Genomic DNA, 21,601 nt, shown 5'->3' with positions numbered 1-21,601 from the left:
AATTTATTTTACATTTAGTAGACATTTTCATTCAAAGTAACTTGTAGATTTCTGAAATCTGAAGACATAGTGGGATTATCCACTTCATGCCTGACTTTATTGCCATCCATCCATCTTCAGACCTCGTTGAACACCATTCAGGGTCATAAGGTTGCTGGAGCCTATCCCAGCTACTGTTGGGTGAAGGTGGGGTACACACCAGACCGACCGCCAGTCTGTTACAGGGCCAAACAATCACATGCAGACTTAGGGACAACTGAGAATCATCCATCAACCTATGAAGCATGCTTTTTGACTGTGGGAAGGAGCCAGAGTGCCTGGAGAAAACCCACACGTGTGCAAAATCCACACAAAAAGAAACCCAGCCAGGATTTGAGCCAGGACCTTCTCACCCACTGCTTAACATGAGAGTAAAAAGAAAAAGTTTTACTCTATTTACTATATAACCCACCCCCCACCCCTAAATTCCCTCCCTTGATGATTCAAATTTGACCAACATTTCCACAAGTCAGGAGAAGAATCGAGTCAAGTGATTCTGGAAAACGAAATAAACAAAGAAATGTGTTTGTTTTTTTAAACTTGTCCTGTCCAACAGCTAGGCAGGCAGATGAGAGCTGAGGGCCTCTTGTGTTGGACATATTTTACTTTAACAACAGGGGTTATGAATCTTCAGACAAACCAAAGGCATGACTGAATAACCAGGTTACTGAACCTTTTGTAATTGAGGCCAAACTTTATTAATTTCAACCATGTTTGAAAATCTTTGGTGTTGGACCAGACGGAAAAGGAAAGGAGGGAAGAAGAGAGAGGGACGTTAGAGAGGGGGGGGTGATAGTGGGAGGGGGGGATAAGACCATGAAGCAGCATAGAGCAGACAAGTTTACTGGTTGTTTATCATTACGGCAAGGCTCAAATGTAGTACTAAAAGGGCGGGGCCTGTCCACACACACACTCAAATGTTATCAACACACCTGCTAGCTGCAAAAAATGTTCACATGTCAACATGTACACAAAACAGATAGTGTTCACGAACGCATACTTATGCCTTAAAACCAACTAGTGTGAAATATTTCATTCATTCAATCATGCAAACTATTAGTGCAAAGGTGAGCTAACACCTGTGCTCAGGTGAGTGTTTATGTTCTTCTAAAATGGAGGGTGGAATGTGAAAAGAAGGAGGAGGAGCGCCCAGCCACCCCCACACCCAGACCCCCGCCGCAGCAGCAGCGGCAGCCGGAACCCCCCAACGCCACACGGCAGCAGGCAGGGGACAACCGCCCCCCCGGGCGACCAAATCCGCCCCCCGGGCGACCAAATCCGCCACCCAGGCCAGGACCAGCAGGACCGCCACGAGGCCCCCAGAGCCAGAGAGCAGGGAAGCACGGGGGAAAGAGAGCGGCGCCCCAGCCCAACCAGGAGAACAGCTCCCCCGCCGCACCGGAAGAGCCCAACGCAGGGCCCCACCCGAGAAGGGCACCCACAGCCCCAGACGAGCACCCCATCACCACCCAGGAGTTCCGGGCATCCCCCCGCCCCAACCCCAGGTACAAGTCAGGACCCCCCATGGGAGACCCGCTCCGCGCTCCAGGCAGCCACCAACCCAGGCCACAGTTGGTCCAGGGAGGAGCAAGGCAGGGGCCAGCCACCCCCACCCCGAAGGGGAGCACCCCGGGGAAAAAGGGGGGCCCACAAGGGGTGTTGTAAACATGGCCCGACCAGGCTCGGCCACTGTTGGAAGTTTGGCGGGGCCCAGCGCCCAGGGGCAAGGACCAGAACCTACCCCCAGGGACACGGACACCCCCGGCTCAGGTGTAATGTGACACCCCCCCCCCCGAGCGTATAATAGTCCCCCCCCCCCCAGAAAGCCCCCCCACAGGACAGGGCCGACAAGCCCCCACCCCACCCCACCCCAGACCCCGCAGCCGAAGCGGATGACCCCCAGAGCGACCGGGGGCCCCAAGAGGGTTGTCCCGTCCCGTCCCAGAGCCAAGGAAGGGCCGATCCCAGCCCCAGGTGTAGATGGCAGCAGGGCCCCCCGCCAACCCCCCCCAGCACAGGCAAAGGGACCCCCCCCCCCCAAGCCAGGCCACCACGCCCCCCCACACCCAAGCCCAGAGGACCACGCCCCCACCCAAGCACCGGACCCGACCAACGGAGCCCCCACCGCCCCCGCCAGGCACCGGAGGCCCCGACCCCCACCCCAAACCAAGGCAGAAGGGCAAGGAGCAGCGACGACCGGGCCCCCCACCCCCTAAGTCATGGAGTCAGCCACGGGAGACCAGAGAGACCGAATTCTTTCAAAGTTACTTGAACTTTGGACTGACGTTTTTTCCAAGCTGATATGATCAAACAGCAGATTTCTGTGTTGATTTATGTTTATATTTTTCTTGTTTTTCCAATTTATTAAAATAGTTTTTTTAGCAATACAAAGAGTTATGAAAATGATGTGTTTCACGCTTTGTTTTTCATCAGTTTGTTTAGCTTAATTCTGCTTAAACGAAAGTCTTTACAATTTTGTGTATTTGAAACGGCTTTTGGCGTTTTGGTTGTACGCCTGTGTCCACATGTCTACTAAAGCTGTCTGTGAACAATCCTTTTAAAATCTTATTTTATTTTCCTTTTTTAACAGTTATTACGATTTAAACATTTCCAAATCACTAGAAAAATGGACTTGCCCTTAATAAAAGCCCATTTTTATAAAGTACAGTTTTAATTCCATATCAAAATCAGCTTTTATTTTATTAGATCAGAGCAAAAATAGCTAAAAACTCTTATTATGAATTACAAAAGTGATGCCACATAGTAAACATTCTGTTTTTTTTCCTGCAGTTTAGCATTTTTTCCAGGTTTCATCTGCATCTCGATGCTGTGAACTCATAAAGTTCAAATAAGCATCTTCCACAGGGGGACAAGTCCAAAAACTGTTAAAGTCTGGAGACGGCTGCTCTCAACCACCACCATGATTGATGGCAGGCTTGCTTGTAACAGTAAACAAACAACACTTCCCATGATGCACTGCACCAGCTGATTGCACTGTGCAGACTCATTCATGTGTCGCTGTCAGTCATTGAGGCATGAGAAGTTTTACTCTGACGGTCTGTGGGTTTGTGGTGATTAGATGCGTGGTTTAGATTACAGGGGTTGCTGGTGCAAAACCCAGCCTAATTTCCATTTAGCTAGTCCCAATGCTAGTTCAGATCACCGGTCATTTGGTTTTCCATCACCTAAGTCCGTTATCCCGTGTCTCAGTATAGGTTCTCTTATAGGCCAGAGGGAGGAAATTCTTCCCATCAGTGATCCAGCTGTTGGGGCGGGGTTACCTGGATCAAAGGCTGGAAGTCAGTTTGCAAACCAACTAAATCAATTCAGTTTAATGTCAGGTTAGAGGATTATGGACAAGCCAAAAGACAGCAGAGCCAGCAGCAGATGAGCAAGTTTTTTATCCCTTGTGCTATCTTAGATGACCCCACCCTTACATTGACGTGTTCTCCCTACCATGACAAAGGTGGATAAAGGTGGAAAGATTTCATGTAATCCATGGACACCAGTGAAGATCACAAATCATTGAAAAAAAAGGTTCAGAGCACTGTCTAGTGGGTCTAGATGACCCAACTCCCAATGTTAAAGTGCCTAGGATAGCACAAGGGTTACTTAAACCGGAGGAGACAGTCTGAACAGGAACAGGTAAGTCATTGTAGTAAACTCCTCCCACCACCAGGAGGCGCAGGACTCTGTGGTAATGGGGTCAGAGGAACTTCCTTCCCTCCGTGACCCCGTTTATTGCATTCATACAAATAAGAAAAACAACCCAAAGTTCAGGAGGACGATCAGATTCTCCTCCATGTTGGTTTTGGCCTCCACCCGCTGATCACAACATCAGCTCGTCATGGGCCAAAGCTGAGTCTCAGATTGGTTGACCCGACATGAACTCATCGTCAAAGTTCAGATATTTGAACTCTGGAAACACCATGACGCCTGAAACGCGCTGCTGCTAGAATGCTGTGCCACACTTGATGTTCAGAATGCGCTGCAGGACCTCTTAACCCTTGTGCTGTCTTGTGGGGTCCAGATGACCCCACCCTTACATTGAGGTGTTCTTCCTACCATGACAAAGGTGGAAAGATTTCAAGTAATCCATGGACACCAGTGAAGATCACAAATCATTGAAGAAAAAGGTTTAGCGCACTGTCTTGTGGGGTCCAGATGACCCAACTCCCAATGTTAAAGTGCCTTGAAGGCACGTTAACGTTGGGAGTTGGGTCATCTGGACCCCACAAGATAGCACAAGGGTCAACGTGTATACACATTGGCCTAGCGTTTAAACTGGACATCTCTTCAGCCCGAATCGTGTTTAGCGTGAGCACAGTTTTAGGGTTTTCTTATTTTTCTACAGAAATACTGATCAGTCAGATGACTGAAGGTGTCCCTTTTGTTCATCAACTACTCTGCTGACAGGAGCTTTCAGGTCTTGTTGGAGGAAAACCGCGCTGAGTCACGAGCAAGAAGGGCGCGGATGCTGGTTCTCACCAACCCCCCCCCTGATGGGCGAGGCCGCATGATGTCAGCGTCTCACATCAAGCCTCAAAGCAGAAAACAATCTCTGCAGAGCTGACTTCCTCCCTGCAGTCGCCGCACAAGGACAGGACGCCATGCTTCTGCTGACTGATTCACATCGAAATAAATACAGACCAAACAATGCGCGCGCCCAAAGGGGGAACCGGCGTCTCTCCGCTGGGCCAGCACCATTTCTGTGCCCACTCCCTCTCCAATCCGGCCAAGCTGCAGCTCCCGATAAGAGAGGAGGGACCACCGAGCGGAGGCATTGTACTGGAGTCCCCTCCTCATACACAAAGAAACTGTAGCAAAAAGAAGAAGGAGATGAAACGATAAGAAATGACTCTGAAAGACTTGTTTTTTTCTCTGAAACGACTGGAGCTGAAACTCAGCAGCTGCTTCCTCCTCTGGGCCTCATGAGAACATCACCTATAAAGAGGTTCTGCCATGAGTCCTATCAGCTCCTGGGACACCCAGGAAACCCACCCCCCCTCTCCACTTCCAAGGACACGGGGGTGCAGGGCCATCGCAGTCACCAACAATTATGGTCTGTAAGCACGTGATGGAGAACAGGCTTCCCTGCAATCACAGCCAATCTTCCTGGTTTTATGAGGACAAAAACGTCCTTCATGATCCTTTAAAATCCCACTCCGATCATCTTTGGATCTAATCATCTGTCTTTTAATTATGAATGTGATGTTTTTAGCTAAAACCAAAAAAACAGTGTCATTTTCTAGAAAGTGGTTTTTAGGAGTTCTTTAGAAATTCACCTCTGAGTTGTGGGCGGGACCATTAACGTGGAAGTAAGCCTCCACTGATATCCCAACATCCCTTTGTTTACTCTCTCTCCCTCTAGCTTACAGCCCTTCACAACCCCAAGCTAAGTGCTTGGGCGGCAGTTTAGCTCAGGCGGTAGAGCAGGACGTCCAACAACCCAAGGGTTAGTGGGTCGATCCCTGCCCTCCCCAATCAGCTGTCGCCCCCCGAGCACGGCTCATCCCCCCAGGGGATGGGTCAAAATGCGGAGAAGAATTTCCCCATTGAGGGATAAATAAAGTATCTTTATTTTTAAATAGGTGAAGTCGGAAAAGCTATTTTGATCTTTAATTCTTTTATAACTGACCTCCGTGTCCTCTTACATGTTAAAACCCCCTTTTCATTAGAGTGGGTCTTTAACCATACGCTGAAGGAAGCTCTTTGCTTCATGAAAGATGATGTCACTCCTTCACTGGTAAGAAAAGAATCAACCTCTGGGGTCAGTCTGGAGGGACGGCCTTCCTCCATCTATCCATAGCCTGGTTTATCAGTCAGGGTCAAGCGGGGATTTGGGTCGGGCTCTTGGGGAATGCACTTATCCGAGGTGGCTGCCGCGGCAGTGTTAGCGGACTCAGGGTGTCGGTCAAGATGGTCGGACTCTTAGCCGCCACTGGACTCGTCCGGGAGACGCCGCTAAATCCTCCACACTGGTTCAAAATAGAGGCGTGTGGGAAAACGGCTGATAACGGTGGAAAGCTGCACTTTCCGGCGCGACGGCAACGCCACCAGACTTTGAAAAGGAGTCTAATGTAAGCATCCAAACCGACCTGAAGGTTGGGTTTGAAGCTGCTTTGATTCACGCAATGGTTTGGTCCAGCTGCAGAAGAATGAAGACAAGTATTCACCTGCAATTCTGTCTGACGACTAAACTGTCGCCAATCATCTGTTTTTTAGCTCCATGTTTGTTTGTTTTTGACTACAGGAACTCTTTAACTGTTTACGAAACACAACCCTGCGCTGAAATGCAACACTTTACTGGAGTGAAGTGTTTACGCAATAGACAAAAATCTGTTGATTCTGTTGCAGAGGAAAGTGCAATCCTGATATGAAAAGCAACTTTTCTCAGCAACAGAGTCAGCGGCTTCAGCCTGATTGTGTGAGCATTTACATCTACGATTTGTAATGAGCGTTTAGCGTACGTTATTTAGAGGTCGCCGGAGACATTCCCAGTGTTAAAGGGTTAAAAACAAAAATAGTTAAGAAAAATGACATAAAAAAGAACACAATATGCAAAAAGTATATTACAAACTGTTGTGTCATTACAGCAGACAAGAAGAAAGTTAAACCAAAGGAAAATAAATGACTAAATTGAAGAATATTTGTATATATTCGTTTCTCAGTGATTTAAACGTGAACTTATAAAAATAAACACTTACACTTACACACTACTTGATCCAAAAAGTAACCGAGTCTAGTTAACAAGAACAGTAACTATGTCCATTATTGTAAACAAGACAAAAAATGTTTCTTTTTTCAGTTTCTCAAATCAATAGAAAAGAGTCGAGTTGACATCCATCTGTAAAAGACCGTCTAAATGAATGACATAGTAAGCTTTTGACAACGAACAGGTAGAAAGGCGGGGCTTAGACTCACCGCTTATGATTCCTGACCCGCAACAAACTAACAGCTGCTTCCTAATACTTAATAATAAATAATAACTAATGATAGTTCTCATCCTTAAAATTAATGTAATTTTTTGGGTTTCTGGATTTAAAGAAAAATAAATAAATAGAAAGGAGTCTGCATCAAAGTGAATTTGTTTTCATCATCTCACTTAACTTAACTTAACTTAACTTAACTTAACTTAACTTAACTTAACTTAACTTAACTCTGATGTTTGACAGACAGAAAAGTCTATTCAAGGTTGTGGAAAATGTACAAAAGATCAAAGGAAACATCACGCTCATAAAGAATAAAAATAGATTAAATAATTAAATAAATATCCTGTCTGGATGGAACATTCTCATGTATAAAGTAAAATGTTTTGTTAAAAAACCCATTGTTGCATAATGAGGAAATAAAACACTTTATGTTCTTAATTTGTTATTTATTTATGTATTTTTCGTCCTCAAAAAGTATCGATAAGAGTATCGTTAAAATACCGGATCGATAAGCAGTATCAATAAGAGTAGTAGTACCGTTAAAACCTTAACGATACCCATCCCTACCCAAGACAATGGTACGTTCCATTCTCATGACATCCTCTAAAGCGGCGAGACACACCTGCACTCACCTTGACCCTCCATGGGGCCGGATAGGCCAAAAAGCGTAGGAAGAGTATCGTGAGGAGTTTACAGCCCTAAAGCATCTAGAATCATTTTTTGGACTGTAACCCCTGCAATACACTAGGGACCACCATACACAAAAATAGAGGCACTGCTGAGAAGTGACGTCTAAAAATACCAAAAAACTCAGTAAAATGCAAAACCTGTTTTTGTGTCTGTTTTCACAGCTACATTCTTTTTTCATTCAGTAGAAACAAAACAAGTGAAATCAATTCAGAGAGAATCTGAAGGCGGGATCTTATGATGTAAACTTCCTCCCAGTCATTTTTGGACACACTTTTATATAAAAAAAATCCTCTGTTGAAATGAAGGTTGCACGCACATTCTTATATCAAACTATATTTCTATTGTTTGTTTGTCAAGTTTCCAGAGTCGATTTGTTCAAAATGAATGAATCTTTGTATTATTTCATCATCTGCAGCTCCGGTAAAAGATGAAGATCGTGGTTCAGTGGGGTCCAGATGACCCCACTGCTTTGGAGGCACTTTAACATTGGGAGTTGGGTCATCTAGACCCACTAGACAGTGCTCTGAACCTTTTTTCTTCAATGATTTGTGATCTTCACTGGTGTCCATGGATTACATGAAATCTTTCCAACTTTATCCACCTTTGTCATGGTAGGGAGAACACGTCAATATAAGGGTGGGGTCATCTGGACCCCATAAGATAGCACAAAGGTTAAGCCATAGTTACAGATGTGCTGGTTTATGGCATCCGCGTGTCTATGTCCAGGTCACCAGATGTTTGGACCACAAACTGAAACGATGAAGATCAAATCAATCAAAACCCAGGAACAACCGATCAACGTAACGTGAAAAGTGACAAATTCCTATTTTTACTTCAGGTTCACAGAAAAGTCCATGAATACATCTTTAATGCTTTCTCACAGACGGGATGTCACAGAACCCCAGACCCTCTGATCCCTGAAGGTGGACCCCGTGTGACAGCTGCTGCTACCCCCACTGTCCAGGAGCCTATTTTGAAGAACTGGAGCCATTGTCTTTTTTCCAAGAATGAGCAGAGGGTCACACAAGGCTGGACTGTGTGACCCTCCCCCCATTCATTTGTCCCACCATGGGAGTAAATGCCATCAGAGCTAATTACCTGCAGGGAGGAACTAATTAAGATGTCCTCTGATGCCTCTGAACAATACCCCCCCCCCCCCCCCCTTCCAGCTTCACAGAGGGTCTACAGTATAGAAAAGGAGGAGTGGAATGTGGGAGGGGATGGGAGGGGACGGGCTTGGGTCCAACAATTGTGAAGAGACGAGGAGCCGCACACCTCTGCTGGAGACCCTCCACCATCACGAAACCTGCTGAGCCCCCCCCCCTCCCCCCCGAATGACTAGTATTGATAGTATTGGTTGGTTGTTCTGCGGTTGATTGGACTGGTTTTCTCTGAATGTTAGAGCAACTCGTCCAGATCATCAAGGTCTATTTTCACTTGCAAGTGAACCCTGGTATGGATCATTACAGTGAAAATGAAACCAGACTATTTAGAGTAAAAAGACCCACTCATCCATCATCCATCCATTTTCTGATTCTGCTGAATCTCTTTCGGGGTCATGCGGGTTGCTAGAGCCAACCTAGCTACTGTTGGGAGCAGGTGGGGGGGTCTGTGGCAGGACGTCACAGACTCACGTTTCTATTGTGAAAAAATGGCGGCTGGATTGACTTCATTTGTCTGGATGACATCACACTCACCCTGGTCAGAACGGCTGCTCTAAATGTTCAACATCTCAAACTATTTTTACTGCAGAAGAAAAACTACTTCCGAAGGCTCAGGAAATCGTTTGGATTTTATTAGCTACAAAAGTCCTAAAAGTGCCGTATAAAAGTTTTATACAAACCCACATGAACGCTTACAAGCCGCTCATGCACAATTGATCTCATTCTACAGCTAAGAAAAGAGAAAATGGTTCCTATGAGACAGAAAAACAGCCTGTAACCAGCAGATTTATGAACAATCAAATCCAGCCTGTGACTCCTGATGTTCTCTGCAGACGGTGCCGTTTGGACCCAAACACACAGCTCCTCATCATCCGGGACCAATTGCATTACTTCAACTCTTCCTCCTCATGTTGTCAGAGCAGAACACGGACGGGCTGACGGACTGCTGGTGGATCCCAGGATAAACCGATTAGAAGCGGATCGCTGGAGGCCCAACGCTCCGTTTCATAGAGTTACGCTTCGGCTGATGTCACTTAAATCACAATAAAACTGTCAGAGAGGAGAAAGCGTTGTTGATCTTTGCTTTCAATAAAACAGGAACATTGATTGAGCCAAAAGAACACAAATGTCCCCTTACTAGAGCCTGAATTTTGTGTTATTTTACAAAGAAACTTGTGCAATAAAGTGTTAAGGTGTCATGTTAAAGAATACAAATCTTTATTTTTTAAAATATTTTTCCAGAATGTGATATGCAAAACTCGTTTTTTTTAAAGTGCACTTCCTGCTTCGTGATTGTTTAACCCTTGTGCTATCCTATGGGGTCCAGATGACCCCCCCCCCCTTACATTGATGTGTTTTTCCTACCATGACAAAGGTGGATAAAGGTGGAAAGATTTCATGTAATCCATGGACACCAGTGAAGACCACAAATCATTGAAGAAAAAAGGTTCAGAGCACTGTCTAGTGGGTCTAGATGACCCAACTCTCAATGTTAATGTACCTCCAAGGCAGTGGGGTCATCTGGACCCCACAAGATAGCACAAGGGTTTACCGGGCAGCAGCTGGATGATGATTGGCTCCAAGGACCCATCAAAATAAAAGCACAGATGACCTTTTTCCATCCTTCCTTTGATGCCTTTTCTTGAAATGCTTGGTTAGAAATATTTTAATGTGGATTCAAGTTATGTTTGTGTACTTCTGAAGGAAGCCCCGCCTCCTCATTCAGCCTGATCCAAGACGAGCAGCTGGCTGAAACTCAATGGAGTCATGATGCTCTGAGCTGAGGATGTGTTTTAGTCTGTTTTGACGAAGTGTTCATTGAAACCAGCCATGTCTCTTACAACCGTTTCTGGAGGAACTTGAGTGCTGCTGATCCTCCTGAATGTCTCCCATTCACTCCTGATCTGAACAAACGACTGTGCATCCTCACAACGAAGAGACGCCATCACTAACACAGGGCAGAAACACAAGGAATGTGGAAAACTTCACCTGCACTGTTCTGTCTCCAGATAATTATCTCTGACTCACACTGGTTAAAGTTTAGGATGAAGATTTTCTGGATCGCAGGGCCATCAATCACACATCATTCACACCTAGGGACAATTTAGGAGCATGTTTTATTATGGTGGGAGGAGAAAACCCACACATGCACGGGGAGAACATGCAGACTCCACACAGAATGGCCCCCCATTGGTGTTCTGCTTCAGGTCCCCCAGCCAGGACTTGAACAGGAAAGGTTCAAGTCTGGAGCAAGACCTCTAACCACTGCGCCACCATGCAACCAAAAAAAAAAAAGTCGTGTTTTGAAAGGTTTACCAAAAAAAAAAAGATTTTTTTAATCATCTGTTTGTCATCATGGCTTATCTTTTCATTTAAATGCCACATAAACTTGATTCCTTTCAGAATTAGACTCAGAAGTCAAAACATAAACGAATCCTTCAGTGAGTTTTCTAAATGCAGCTAGTTCAGGATTTTCAGACTAAAGGTGAAAGGTCGTCTGTGATCTTCAGTGTGAAAATGTGTCATTCACTAAATAACTTTGCAGATTTTCAGCCCTATGACAATTATTCAGCTTTCCTGCTGTTGTTCAGCACTTCCTGCTACTGATACGGCCTATTTTCTTTAGGCCGAGTCAGAATTTGGTTTAAATTAACATTTTGTTCTGAACCTTCAAATGTTTTAGCTTCATTTTTAAACTAACATAGGCCATATAAGCCTGATTGTTCAGCTACTTCATTAGCATATTATCTATTTGAAATATTTTCCATTGCATAACTCTGTTTGCAGAAGTTTTAACAGCTAGTTTTTTTACAGCTGCCTTTGGTATTAAAACCATTTCACTCCACTGACTGAGAAAGAACAGGTTTACTTTGAAAACTAAATGAAAAACTGTTTTCTGTTTGGCTAAATGAAGAAGGGGGAAAAAACACCTGAGCCAATAAATACTGAAAAGCATTTTATTAACTTTGGTGTGTTTTTACAGATATGTACATTCAGACATGCTTCAAACAGCTGCTAACAGTCAGTGGTCTGATGCCGCCATCTAGTGGTGACTTTGTGAACTGCATCACAGCATTCCTGTTTTAACTGAATTAATTTGAAATACTTGAAGGACTAAAAAACTTTTACAGAGAATTCTCAGATGAATTTACTATAAACTGCACGTTATTTCCACAAAACAAAGGACATCTGCCTTCAAGCGTTTTTCTCTCCAAATAATCCACGTTAGAAAGTTGATTTAATTTCCTTTTGACAGATGATTTAACGCTTTAAAACCACAACCCAATTATTTAGACCATGAACGGATCAACATGTTAGTTCTGTTGTAGAATTCGTCACATATTGAACATATTACAGCCAGAAGAGGCCGAGCAGCTGTTTCCTCAGCAGAGCAGCGTTTGGTGGATCTTTCTGCAGATCTTTGTCAGCAGGTTCCTGGATGGAGTGAAGGACGCCACCACGTCCTGGATCTGCTGGATCCTGCAGAGGAAAGTAACAGCTGCATTCCTGAGTATTTCTTTATTCCACTCCTTGTGAATCAGGAGCAGAAGAAAAGAACACCGTTGATATTTCTGTCGTACGTACGAGGTTTCTCCGATGAGGCTTTGGAAGCTTTCCACCTTCAGGTGGTAGACGGGGCCCGCCACGCTGACGGAGAACGCCACCTTGAACTTCAGGAAGGCTTTGAGGCTGCTGAAGACCAGGTGCACTCTGGGGACATTCCAGGAGAGACGTCAGGTTTAGCTGAGGACAGGAGGTGAACAGAGGAGGAGGAGGAGCAGGTCTCACCGCGTGTCCGTGCAGGTCAAGCTGAGGATGTGGAGCCGCATGGCGCCCCACATCTTCAGCAGACGAAGCTCCTCCCCCAGCAAACGGCAGCGACTCACCGCCAGGCTGACGTCGTGGAGCAGCTGGAAAAACAGCAGGCGGCAACCATTAATCAGACGGTAAGAGGAAGCTGCCCAGGCTGAAAGGGCAGAACGTGAAAAGAATGCTGTTAAACCTTTGAGTTTGTAACTGAAAAAAACCCACATGTTGCTGTGAAACTTTAAACGCCAAAAGATCTGCCCATCACATGATGAGGCGTGTGAGGACTCATCATCAAACTCATGTTGGATTTGGTTTTTACTTCAAAAAATAAAACTATGAAGTATTTAAAAAAAAAAAAGTTGAATGATAAGCATAAAGTAAACAAAAGTGTGTTTCCAGAAGTAAATACATTTTTAAGGCGACGGTTCTCATTTCAAATTAAAACTGTCGAGTGTTTTTTCTAGAAGAAAAAGATCTAGACTCGCTTTGCTGAAATGGTTTTAAATATAGTTGATCACTGAAAAATCTTGACGTCTTCCAGCTCGGTGGAGAAGCGTAAAACATCTTCTAGTTTTGGGAGTCTCTTGGTTTTTCCACTAAAGATTTTAAAAAAAAGTCCTCTTCTAAAAGACGTCTGTTAGAAAAGTTTAGATGAAAGGGTTTTCTAGTCGTTCCAGGAGGAGGGACGGTCACCGTTTGGATTTTCTCCCACGCCAAACGCTTTCCAGACGGTGGCGGTGCCTAAACTGTGCTTCAGAAGGGAAACACCACCCACATTTGTTTTCTAGTAACACTCGAGTGTGATGGAGCAGCGTGACGGCTTGATTTCCTTCTTTCTTGAAGGTCTGCATCTCTGTTTTCACACGGATGTCACCGCTCATCGCCATGACAACTTTTTTGGACCCATCCGGTCAATGGATTTGAATCTTTTGCTGTGAAGTACAGCGGAGCTGTCACTCGCTTCGCCTTCAGCATTTTGACTGAAGCCCCGCCCACTCTCACAGCCATGACCCCACCCACAATCACTGGACAGGCAAATGTTTGCCTATAGTTGTACAGCAAAATGGAATAGAATGAATAACTCCGCATACATCGGTACCGGTACCGAGCTGCCAGAGTTCTGGTATCTAGTCCCAGCCAGGAGCCCCGGTCCTGCTTACCTTTGGGACGTCCCCCCTCGTCGGGTATTTCTCCACCCAGGCCGACTCTCCAGCCACAAACTGCGACACCAGTGTGTGAACGAGGCGGGCGTGGTCATGCGACCTCTCACCTGGATGAAAAAGTGTCGTCAGGAGCGTAAAACAGCACAGCGCTGGCGTGGAAGGAGCAGAAAGCGTTTGGTTCTCCTACCATCCAGATGGAGGCTGAAGACGATGTCGGTCAGTCTCTGCTCTGCCACCGCCTCAGGACCACTTCCTGTAGAAACACAACCACACGTTTGTGGAGGAACCGGGATGATGAGGACCTCTGAGGCCACAGAAACTCGTACCATCGGAGTCGGGGAAGACCAGCTGCAGGAAGACGGTGTCGTGAAGGAAACTGTAGAGGCTGGCGTTCTGGCTGTGCTCCTTTAGCCTCCATTCGTTCACTCTGACGTTACAGACAGACAACAGCGTAAACCAAAAGTGTTCATCTGAAAAACCCTCAACAGGGCAGAAGTGAAGGCTGGTGGGGGCGGGCGGCACTGACGTGTCGAGCGTGTCCATGTGGGTCTGCAGCTTCCCCGTTTCCTCCTTCAGCTTCTTGACTTGGTTCAAATTCTGCTGCTTCTGCGTTTCCAGCTCAGCCTGTTGCCTAAAAACAAACAGAATTTCCCAAACGATCCCAGATGAGGGCGTTGACACGCCGACAGACATCCCATAACTGAAACAGGATCATTAGCAAACCCTAATCAAACCCGTTGTCGTCTGATGATTTAGCGTATTTTCTTCAGGCTGAGTCAGAGTTAGAATAAAAACATCCAAACATCTTTGAAATGTTCAACGTTTTGGAGGAAAATGGCGGTGTGGACGGCTGTCGCTACAATCGCTAACTTTGCTAAAATGAAACCAAATAAGTTTCCAGAATAAAAGAAATTGCGATGTTCTCTGTTGGTGGTTGCCTTGGCAATGTAGTTTTACTAACAGGGAAAAACACAGAAGTTTCAGCTCTCCATGGAATCAGCTACAGCAGGTCATCTCATTTGTCATAACCGATTATCCTGCTTTTCTCTGAAGGAATCAGATGAGATGGACGTCTGGAACGGGCTGAACTCACCTCTCGCCGTTGGCCAACGCCTTCGTCACCTTTTCCACGGCTGAAGAAAACAAAAAGGCTGTGAGCTCAAACTCAGAAGCCAAACATCTGATCAGTGAAGCTGCATCTGCTTACCTTCCTGCAACGACTTCAGGCTTGGTTTGTCTTCAGAACCGGCGTCCTCCACTTCAGCGAGTTCTAGAAGACAAAGAAAACCGTCATTGTGTTTGTTCTGCTCCCTCCGGTTCCGTTTCCTCACCGTCTGGGTCTTCACCTGCTTCCAGCTCAGCGATGCAGCCGTCCAGACTCCTGATCATCTGGTCGGCTTGCTCCAGTCTTCCTCTGAGTGTCTGCTGCTCCTCCTGGGAAAGGACCGCATTTAGGTTACAAAGCAGAACAGGAGCGGCCTTGTGATGTCACAGAGTGTGCTGGTACCAGATGAGCGCTCATGAGGTTGGTGTACAGAACCTCCTTCATGTGGTGCGACTGAACTTTGCTCTGTTTTCTGTAGAGGTTGCACCTGGCCTTCAGCTGAGCACCGAACGCTTTGAGCTGCAGATGGAAAGAGGAGAAGGTCACTGGACCAACCGGCCTCCAGCTGCATGAGGTAAAGCAGGCGGAGGCTTTGCTTCAGCACCTCCTTCTCAGAGAGGAGTCGGATCTCCTGCCACAGCGCCGCGTTGACTCTGCTCAGAGGTTTCTGCAGGTCCCACATCCGGCCTTGGAGCCTGAAAACATTCAAATCTTCCTGTTTTTAAATGTTCGCAGGAATTTACATGAGATCTAAAATTCAGTTAGGTGTCAGTTTTAATGAACAAATGAATATATTTAAAATTTAACCCTAATAAATGTAAAAAAATGGAAGTATTGGCATTGTGGCAGTTTTTATAATAACAGACTTGCAACTGTTACTTTTAACCTGATAAGAGGGAACTACATCAGTCTAACAATGAAGAAAAGAACATTTCTGAGCAATCAGAAGAATTATCGCCTCCAATACCATAATGAACATGTTGACACTTATTCCACATTTGATCCCAACAGCAGGAAAAGACATGAATGATTCCATAGTTTGGAGAGTTCGATCATTTTGAAGCCTGGGATGCAGCAGAAGAGAAAGAATGTTGTTTTTGTTCTGCTGCAATGTTTAAACACTGAAAAGAAGCGTCGGTTTTAAATGATATCAATGAAGGTTTTCTCAGACTGAACTACATTTCCCATGAGAACTTGCTGGGGACGGGTCTATCTGGCCCCTTGTGGTTTCTGGAGAAAACTTTTCCTATTTGTTTCTTCTGAAAACTCTTCAGTGTTTGGTGAATGTTTCAAGTGTCCCGCAGCAACTGAACTGCATGATGGGACTTTGAGTGTCTGCTGGTTTAGACTACAGCAACTCTAAACACAACTAAGGTGGATTCTGAAGTGGAGAGAAGCAGCTTTGTGCTGTTATGCAGCACTTTCCATTACAAACGGTGCAAAGCTGATATAAAAGCAGCTTTTTCCAGTCAAATTCATTCACGGTTATCGTGTGACTGGTCGACGAGTGTGTCAGAGAGCGACATCTCTGGTGATGAAGGGGAACCCACCGTTGGACCTCCTGGCTGAGGTTCTGGACGTCTGCCTCATAAACCTTCTGTTTGGGTCGGCTGATGTGTCGGTTCTTCAAACAGTCCATGGTCGTCGCCTCCGCCTCTGACAGAAGCTGCGGAAAGCAGAAGTCAGAGCTGCAGATCTCATCTGCTCTTCTAAAAGGGAACGTTAGAGGAACACAGAACCCACTCTGGACGGAAGGACGCTTTGTCGAGGATTGTGGATGACAAAGTCGATGTTGAAGAGTTTGAGGAACTCTGAGACCGTGATCGTACCGTCTTCAAGTTTCTGGAAACCAAAACCAAAAAGGAGGTTAGATGCAGAACAACGGCGATGGAGAATCTCCGGCGGGACGGCGCACCCTCTGAGCGTCACTGCTGGAGTCTTCCAGCTGGGATTCAAACAGGCTGTTCTTGATGGCTGTGAGGAGACGAAATGATGGTCAAAGCCAGCAAAGCTGCAGCTGCAGCTGCGTTCACCCGGCAAACGTGCTTTACTTGAATCAAACGCAGCTTCGCATCTGCTGGAGGAATCGCTGGTCTGTGTGGCGGTTCGAGTCCTGCTCACGTCCTGCTCACCAACCTCTGACATCTGCAGAGTTTAAACAAAGACGCTCGCTCAAGAAATATTCACCAACGATCATTTACAACATGTTCCAGGAAAATACATTTGTTCCTTAATGTTCTAGAAATATTCTTTTTCTTCAAAGTTCAATCCAGAAGAAACAGGATTTATGTGACATTATGAAGGTCTGCCTGCAATCATGAGACTGAAATCAAACACTAAACATGCAGTTTGTCACAAATAAAAGCATATTTCCCTCACTCCTAGCCTTTTACTCAGAAATCTAAGCTTTATTTTCAAAATAAAACACTTTCTTGTGTTTCCTGATTTCTTTGACCCACTCTCTGTTTCTCCTGTTTCTTTAGTCTTGTGGCTACTTTCAACTCCTGCTGCCCAAAAGGAACAAACCAAAAGACAAAAACAAAAGCCAAATTAACTTTAAAGGCCAGAAGAACATTGCTCGAGTACGACACAGGATTAAGGAAATAACCAGTAGCTCGACAAAATAGTCAATAAATGAGTAAAATTAAAAAGTCCTGCAGATAGCCAGAAGAAGCTTGAGCAACATAAAATCAAAATATAAAGGAGCTAAAAACCTTTTCAAAAAAAATCATTTTTTCAATAAAGTCCATAAAACACCAACTGTAAAAAAAAGTTCTAACTGGACCTACCAGCTCAAACTCTGAGGAGACTTTCAGCCGCTTCTCGTCCTCCCGTTCATCTGGGTTTTCCGTCAGGGGTCTCTTCTGGCCTGGCTGTTCCATCATGAAAGCGTCGTTTTCCAGAGGGTCAGCTAGGAACTCCTCAGTTGGACTCCTCTCCTCCGTGATCCTGTCAGGGCTCCTGGTGTCTAGGATTTCAGACATGTCCTCACAGCTGTCCAGCTCTTCGTCATAAATGTTGCTGATGTCCTCTTCGGGATTGTTCAGCTCGCTGGTACTTTTTGTGGCTTCTCCAGCAGAAACCACCTTGTTTGGGTCTTCGGGGCATCGTCTGTGTGGGAGTTTGGGTTTGAACCCCCCCACAGAGAGTCTTGATATCAGCTGCTTAGTCTTACACTTGAAAGGAATTGCATCTGCAGTTGCTATGGCAACAGGCTGTTCTCCCTCCTGGTGACAAAGATCTTGAGCTTTGGCTTCCGCGTTTGAAGCCACTTGGAGCTGCTCGTCTGATGCAGACGCATTTTTATCCGACGCGTTCTTGTAAACGTCGTGCTCGGTCTGGGGCAACGGTGCCGTGCACATCTCCATGGCAACCACATCAGGAGCTGCGTTGATCAAGTGGCTCAAACGTCTGACTTTTGTCTGTAGGTCAGCTAAACTCTTTCGTCTGGATTTTCGTGACTTTAACGTTCCATTTTGGTCCACAGATGGGCTCTCTGGCTCCAGTGACGCAATAGAACCTACAGTTGCTGGTTCAGGTTCTTTCGTAAGATCAGCTTGGCCTGAAGTGACGTGATCTGGGGAATTTGAGATCTTGGTGTTGCAGGATCTCAGCATTTCTTTGTTGTCTGATGACACCTTGTGGTCTCGAGTCTGAATCTCAGCAGAATTTCTTCCCTCAATACTGTAAGTTTGATCCCCACAAATGTCCCAACCTTCAAAGATTTGTGGACAGTTGGGTGTGGTTTTATCAGGCAACGGCTCAGGTTTTTGGTCAGATGGACAGCTATTTGGTTCTAGGGTCTCAAGAGGATTCATAGTGTTTGTTTTCTGATGGTCCACAGGAACGGAGGCCCGTGACATGGATTTGTTCGACTCCTCTAAACCAAGATCTGGTTTCCATGCATGGAGAGAGAGAGCCGTGTCTGGCTGTAACACCAAATTACTATCAATATTTGCAGAAAGAGTCTGAGTCTTGTCCATAGCAGTGTCCCTGGAGGGGGTTTTCTTTCCACTTGTCAGGAGAGCGTCCATACTCTGGACAGATAGTGGTTCAAGAGGAGGAAAAATGTTTGCAGTGCAACTTTTTGTCCCATTTATCGCTTCATCTGTTGTGATAGACCTGAAGGACTCGGTCTTGTCAGAATGAGCTGGAGGTGGAAGAACATGAATGTCTGTAGCGATGAGTACACTGTGGTTCTTTGTTACATCCATGGTTGTATTATCTGCTGTGAAACTCACAGGTTTCTCCTTCTTTATGTGTAGAAAATCTACATCCGGTTGCTGTATTGCATCTAAATCTGCGTCAATGTAGACGGTGTGACATTTCGTCACGTCCATGGTCGCATCAGATAAGGTGAACCTGACTGTTTTGTCTTCTTTAGAAGGTGACACATCTTTAGTTTGATGGAACTTTTGCTCAAAATTTGCAGGAATAACTTGAGTGCAACTCTGCATCTCATTTACGGCTTCATTGATTGTGGTGGACCTGATGGGTTTTTCCTCTTCAAAAACATCAAGTGCTGGTTGTGAAAAGACTTTTAGATTGGCAGCGATATTGATAGCATGACCTTTGGTCACGTCCATTGCAGATTCCTTCATATCATACATTTGGGTTTTGTCTGTGTTTGTGGGCAATGAACCCACCCCCTGTAGCTGAGCAAGCCTTAAATCTGCATCGATGTTGACGGTGTGACTCTTGGTTACGTCCATTCCTGCATCGTTAGCACTGAACCTCACGGTTTTCTCTCCATTAGAGGGCAACGCCTCAATGTTTTTGAGGTACGTTGGTTGAAAACCAGAGGCAATGTTGACGGTGTGACTCTTGGTTACGTCCATTCCTGCATCGTTAGCACTGAACCTCACGGTTTTCTCTCCATTAGAGGGCAACGCCTCAATGTTTTTGAGGTACGTTGGTTGAAAACCAGAGGCAATGTTGACGGTGTGACTCTTGGTTACGTCCATTCCTGCATCGTTAGCACTGAACCTCACGGTTTTCTCTCCATTAGAGGGCAACGCCTCAATGTTTTTGAGGTACGTTGGCTGAAAACCAGAGGCAATGTTGACGGTGTGACTCTTGGTTACGTCCATTCCTGCATCGTTAGCACTGAACCTCACGGTTTTCTCTCCATTAGAGGGCAACGCCTCAATGTTTTTGAGGTACGTTGGTTGAAAACCAGAGGCAATGTTGACGGTGTGACTCTTGGTTACGTCCATTCCTGCATCGTTAGCACTGAACCTCACGGTTTTCTCTCCATTAGAGGGCAACGCCTCAATGTTTTTGAGGTACGTTGGCTGAAAACCAGAGGCAATGTTGACGGTGTGACTCTTGGTTACGTCCATTCCTGCATCGTTAGCACTGAACCTCACGGTTTTCTCTCCATTAGAGGGCAACGCCTCAATGTTTTTGAGGTACGTTGGTTGAAAACCAGACGCAGTGTTGACGGTGCGACTCTTGGTCTGGTCCATTGCAGCATCAGTCCGAATAACCATCACAGTTTTTTCGTCATGTCTATTCAGGTCTACATTTGAGAACAACTGCGGTGAACTTTTACAGTTGATGTTTGCTGTGAAGCTCTGTGTGATGTCCATGCAGTCATCATCCGCGGTAAACTGTACCGTTTTCTCTTCATTGTTCAAACCAAACCTGGTCTGAAAAAACAAACAGAAGAACATTTCGTTTAGAGAAGTTCCAACACATTAAAACATGAAAAAATTTTGAATCTTTCAAACAGCTGTACAAACATCTGCAGGAGACAGTTTTAATTCCTACCTTTTACAGATATTTTGCAAAATTGTTTATGGATGCAGCAGCTAAAACCCTTCATGTAACATTGAGGAAATTGATCTTACCTGACATCTTTGTGAAGATTTTATGGAAGGTTTCAAAGAAGTTTCCACACCTAAACACATAAATCCAGACATGAGAATGTTTCACAACGATGTAGAGGAAGTTATGCACCAAACTAACCCAAAACAGAAACGTTTATGGCATCACTGCTTTACATTTTTCCAACACTCATTAATGGATTATTAATATAGCTAAAGCTGTGGGGGTCAGCTAGCATTCATAAGAATATTTAAATGCTTTTTTCCAGATTGTAGTCCAGACCCAAAGGACTCTGAAACCCTTGTACAACAGCTTCAGCCGTTAAAACATCACCAGCCCTTTCTGAGTACAAACATTTAGGAATTAGTCACCCAAGCAGAGGCTCAGCTTTAGCCCATGAAGTGTTGATGACGTGATCATTCGAGAAAATAATCAAATTGATTACCGATGCTTTTATAGAGTTCAGCATTAGAAATAAGGGAAAAAGTAATAGTTGGTTGTCCTTCGATACCAATATTCAAATACTCATTAGGTTACAGTGTTGGTTAATGTAATTAATTTTCTGATATATTATAGGGTAAGATAAAGTATTTTCATTTGACCGTAACAGTATTTGATTTACATAGCAATACTTTGTGTAACCAGATGCTTCAATGTTTAGTAAAATGTTTGTTTTTAGTATTTAAAGAGTGTTTTAAATGTCCATCATAAGAGGCAGTTGATATTAGATGTATAGAAGAAATAAAGATGTAAGTACTGACATCTGAGTAGGTTTCGACTGGGACTAGTACAGCATTCCAAATATAAAGTACGGCAATATTTATATGTGATGAAAAGTTATAATATGATATAACATCCATTTCAAATAAA

The 21,601-nt window shown here is 45.0% G+C and overlaps 1 protein-coding gene and 1 long non-coding RNA gene across 4 annotated transcripts in view; one reads left to right on the top strand and one right to left on the bottom strand.

The window, feature by feature from the left end:
* The first annotated feature begins 5,788 nt into the window (after positions 1 to 5,788).
* Positions 5,789 to 9,951, top strand: LOC144990217 (uncharacterized). Its single transcript, XR_013654226.1, has 2 exons — positions 5,789 to 6,119; positions 9,658 to 9,951. It is a non-coding gene; the product is annotated as an uncharacterized LOC144990217 (long non-coding RNA).
* A 1,816-nt stretch (positions 9,952 to 11,767) lies between these two features.
* Positions 11,768 to 21,601, bottom strand: part of knl1 (kinetochore scaffold 1) — a 16,026-nt gene continuing 6,192 nt past the window's right edge. For 2 of the 3 annotated variants that reach the window (XM_078942978.1, XM_078942979.1), the window contains exons 13-30: positions 20,755 to 20,806; positions 17,692 to 20,553; positions 16,954 to 17,047; positions 16,818 to 16,876; positions 16,646 to 16,744; positions 16,453 to 16,568; positions 15,507 to 15,597; positions 15,305 to 15,421; positions 15,144 to 15,231; positions 15,005 to 15,067; positions 14,891 to 14,930; positions 14,324 to 14,428; positions 14,124 to 14,224; positions 13,985 to 14,050; positions 13,795 to 13,904; positions 12,614 to 12,735; positions 12,410 to 12,535; positions 11,768 to 12,304 (exon numbers count right to left, since the gene is read on the bottom strand). In XM_078942978.1, the coding sequence (XP_078799104.1) occupies positions 12,208 to 12,304; positions 12,410 to 12,535; positions 12,614 to 12,735; positions 13,795 to 13,904; positions 13,985 to 14,050; positions 14,124 to 14,224; positions 14,324 to 14,428; positions 14,891 to 14,930; positions 15,005 to 15,067; positions 15,144 to 15,231; positions 15,305 to 15,421; positions 15,507 to 15,597; positions 16,453 to 16,568; positions 16,646 to 16,744; positions 16,818 to 16,876; positions 16,954 to 17,047; positions 17,692 to 20,553; positions 20,755 to 20,806 (4,408 nt within the window). In that variant the 3' untranslated portion in view covers positions 11,768 to 12,207. The remainder of the gene's footprint in view (positions 12,305 to 12,409; positions 12,536 to 12,613; positions 12,736 to 13,794; positions 13,905 to 13,984; positions 14,051 to 14,123; positions 14,225 to 14,323; positions 14,429 to 14,890; positions 14,931 to 15,004; positions 15,068 to 15,143; positions 15,232 to 15,304; positions 15,422 to 15,506; positions 15,598 to 16,452; positions 16,569 to 16,645; positions 16,745 to 16,817; positions 16,877 to 16,953; positions 17,048 to 17,691; positions 20,554 to 20,754; positions 20,807 to 21,601) is intronic. The other variant, XM_011492027.4, reaches the window with a different exon arrangement.

This window comes from Oryzias latipes, chromosome 24, assembly GCF_053564925.1.
Source record: "Oryzias latipes strain Hd-rR chromosome 24, Olatipes_Hd-rR_3.1".
NCBI lineage: Eukaryota > Metazoa > Chordata > Actinopteri > Beloniformes > Adrianichthyidae > Oryzias > Oryzias latipes.
Note: the sequence above shows the minus strand (reverse complement) of the source record. Positions and strands in the feature narration are given on the sequence as shown.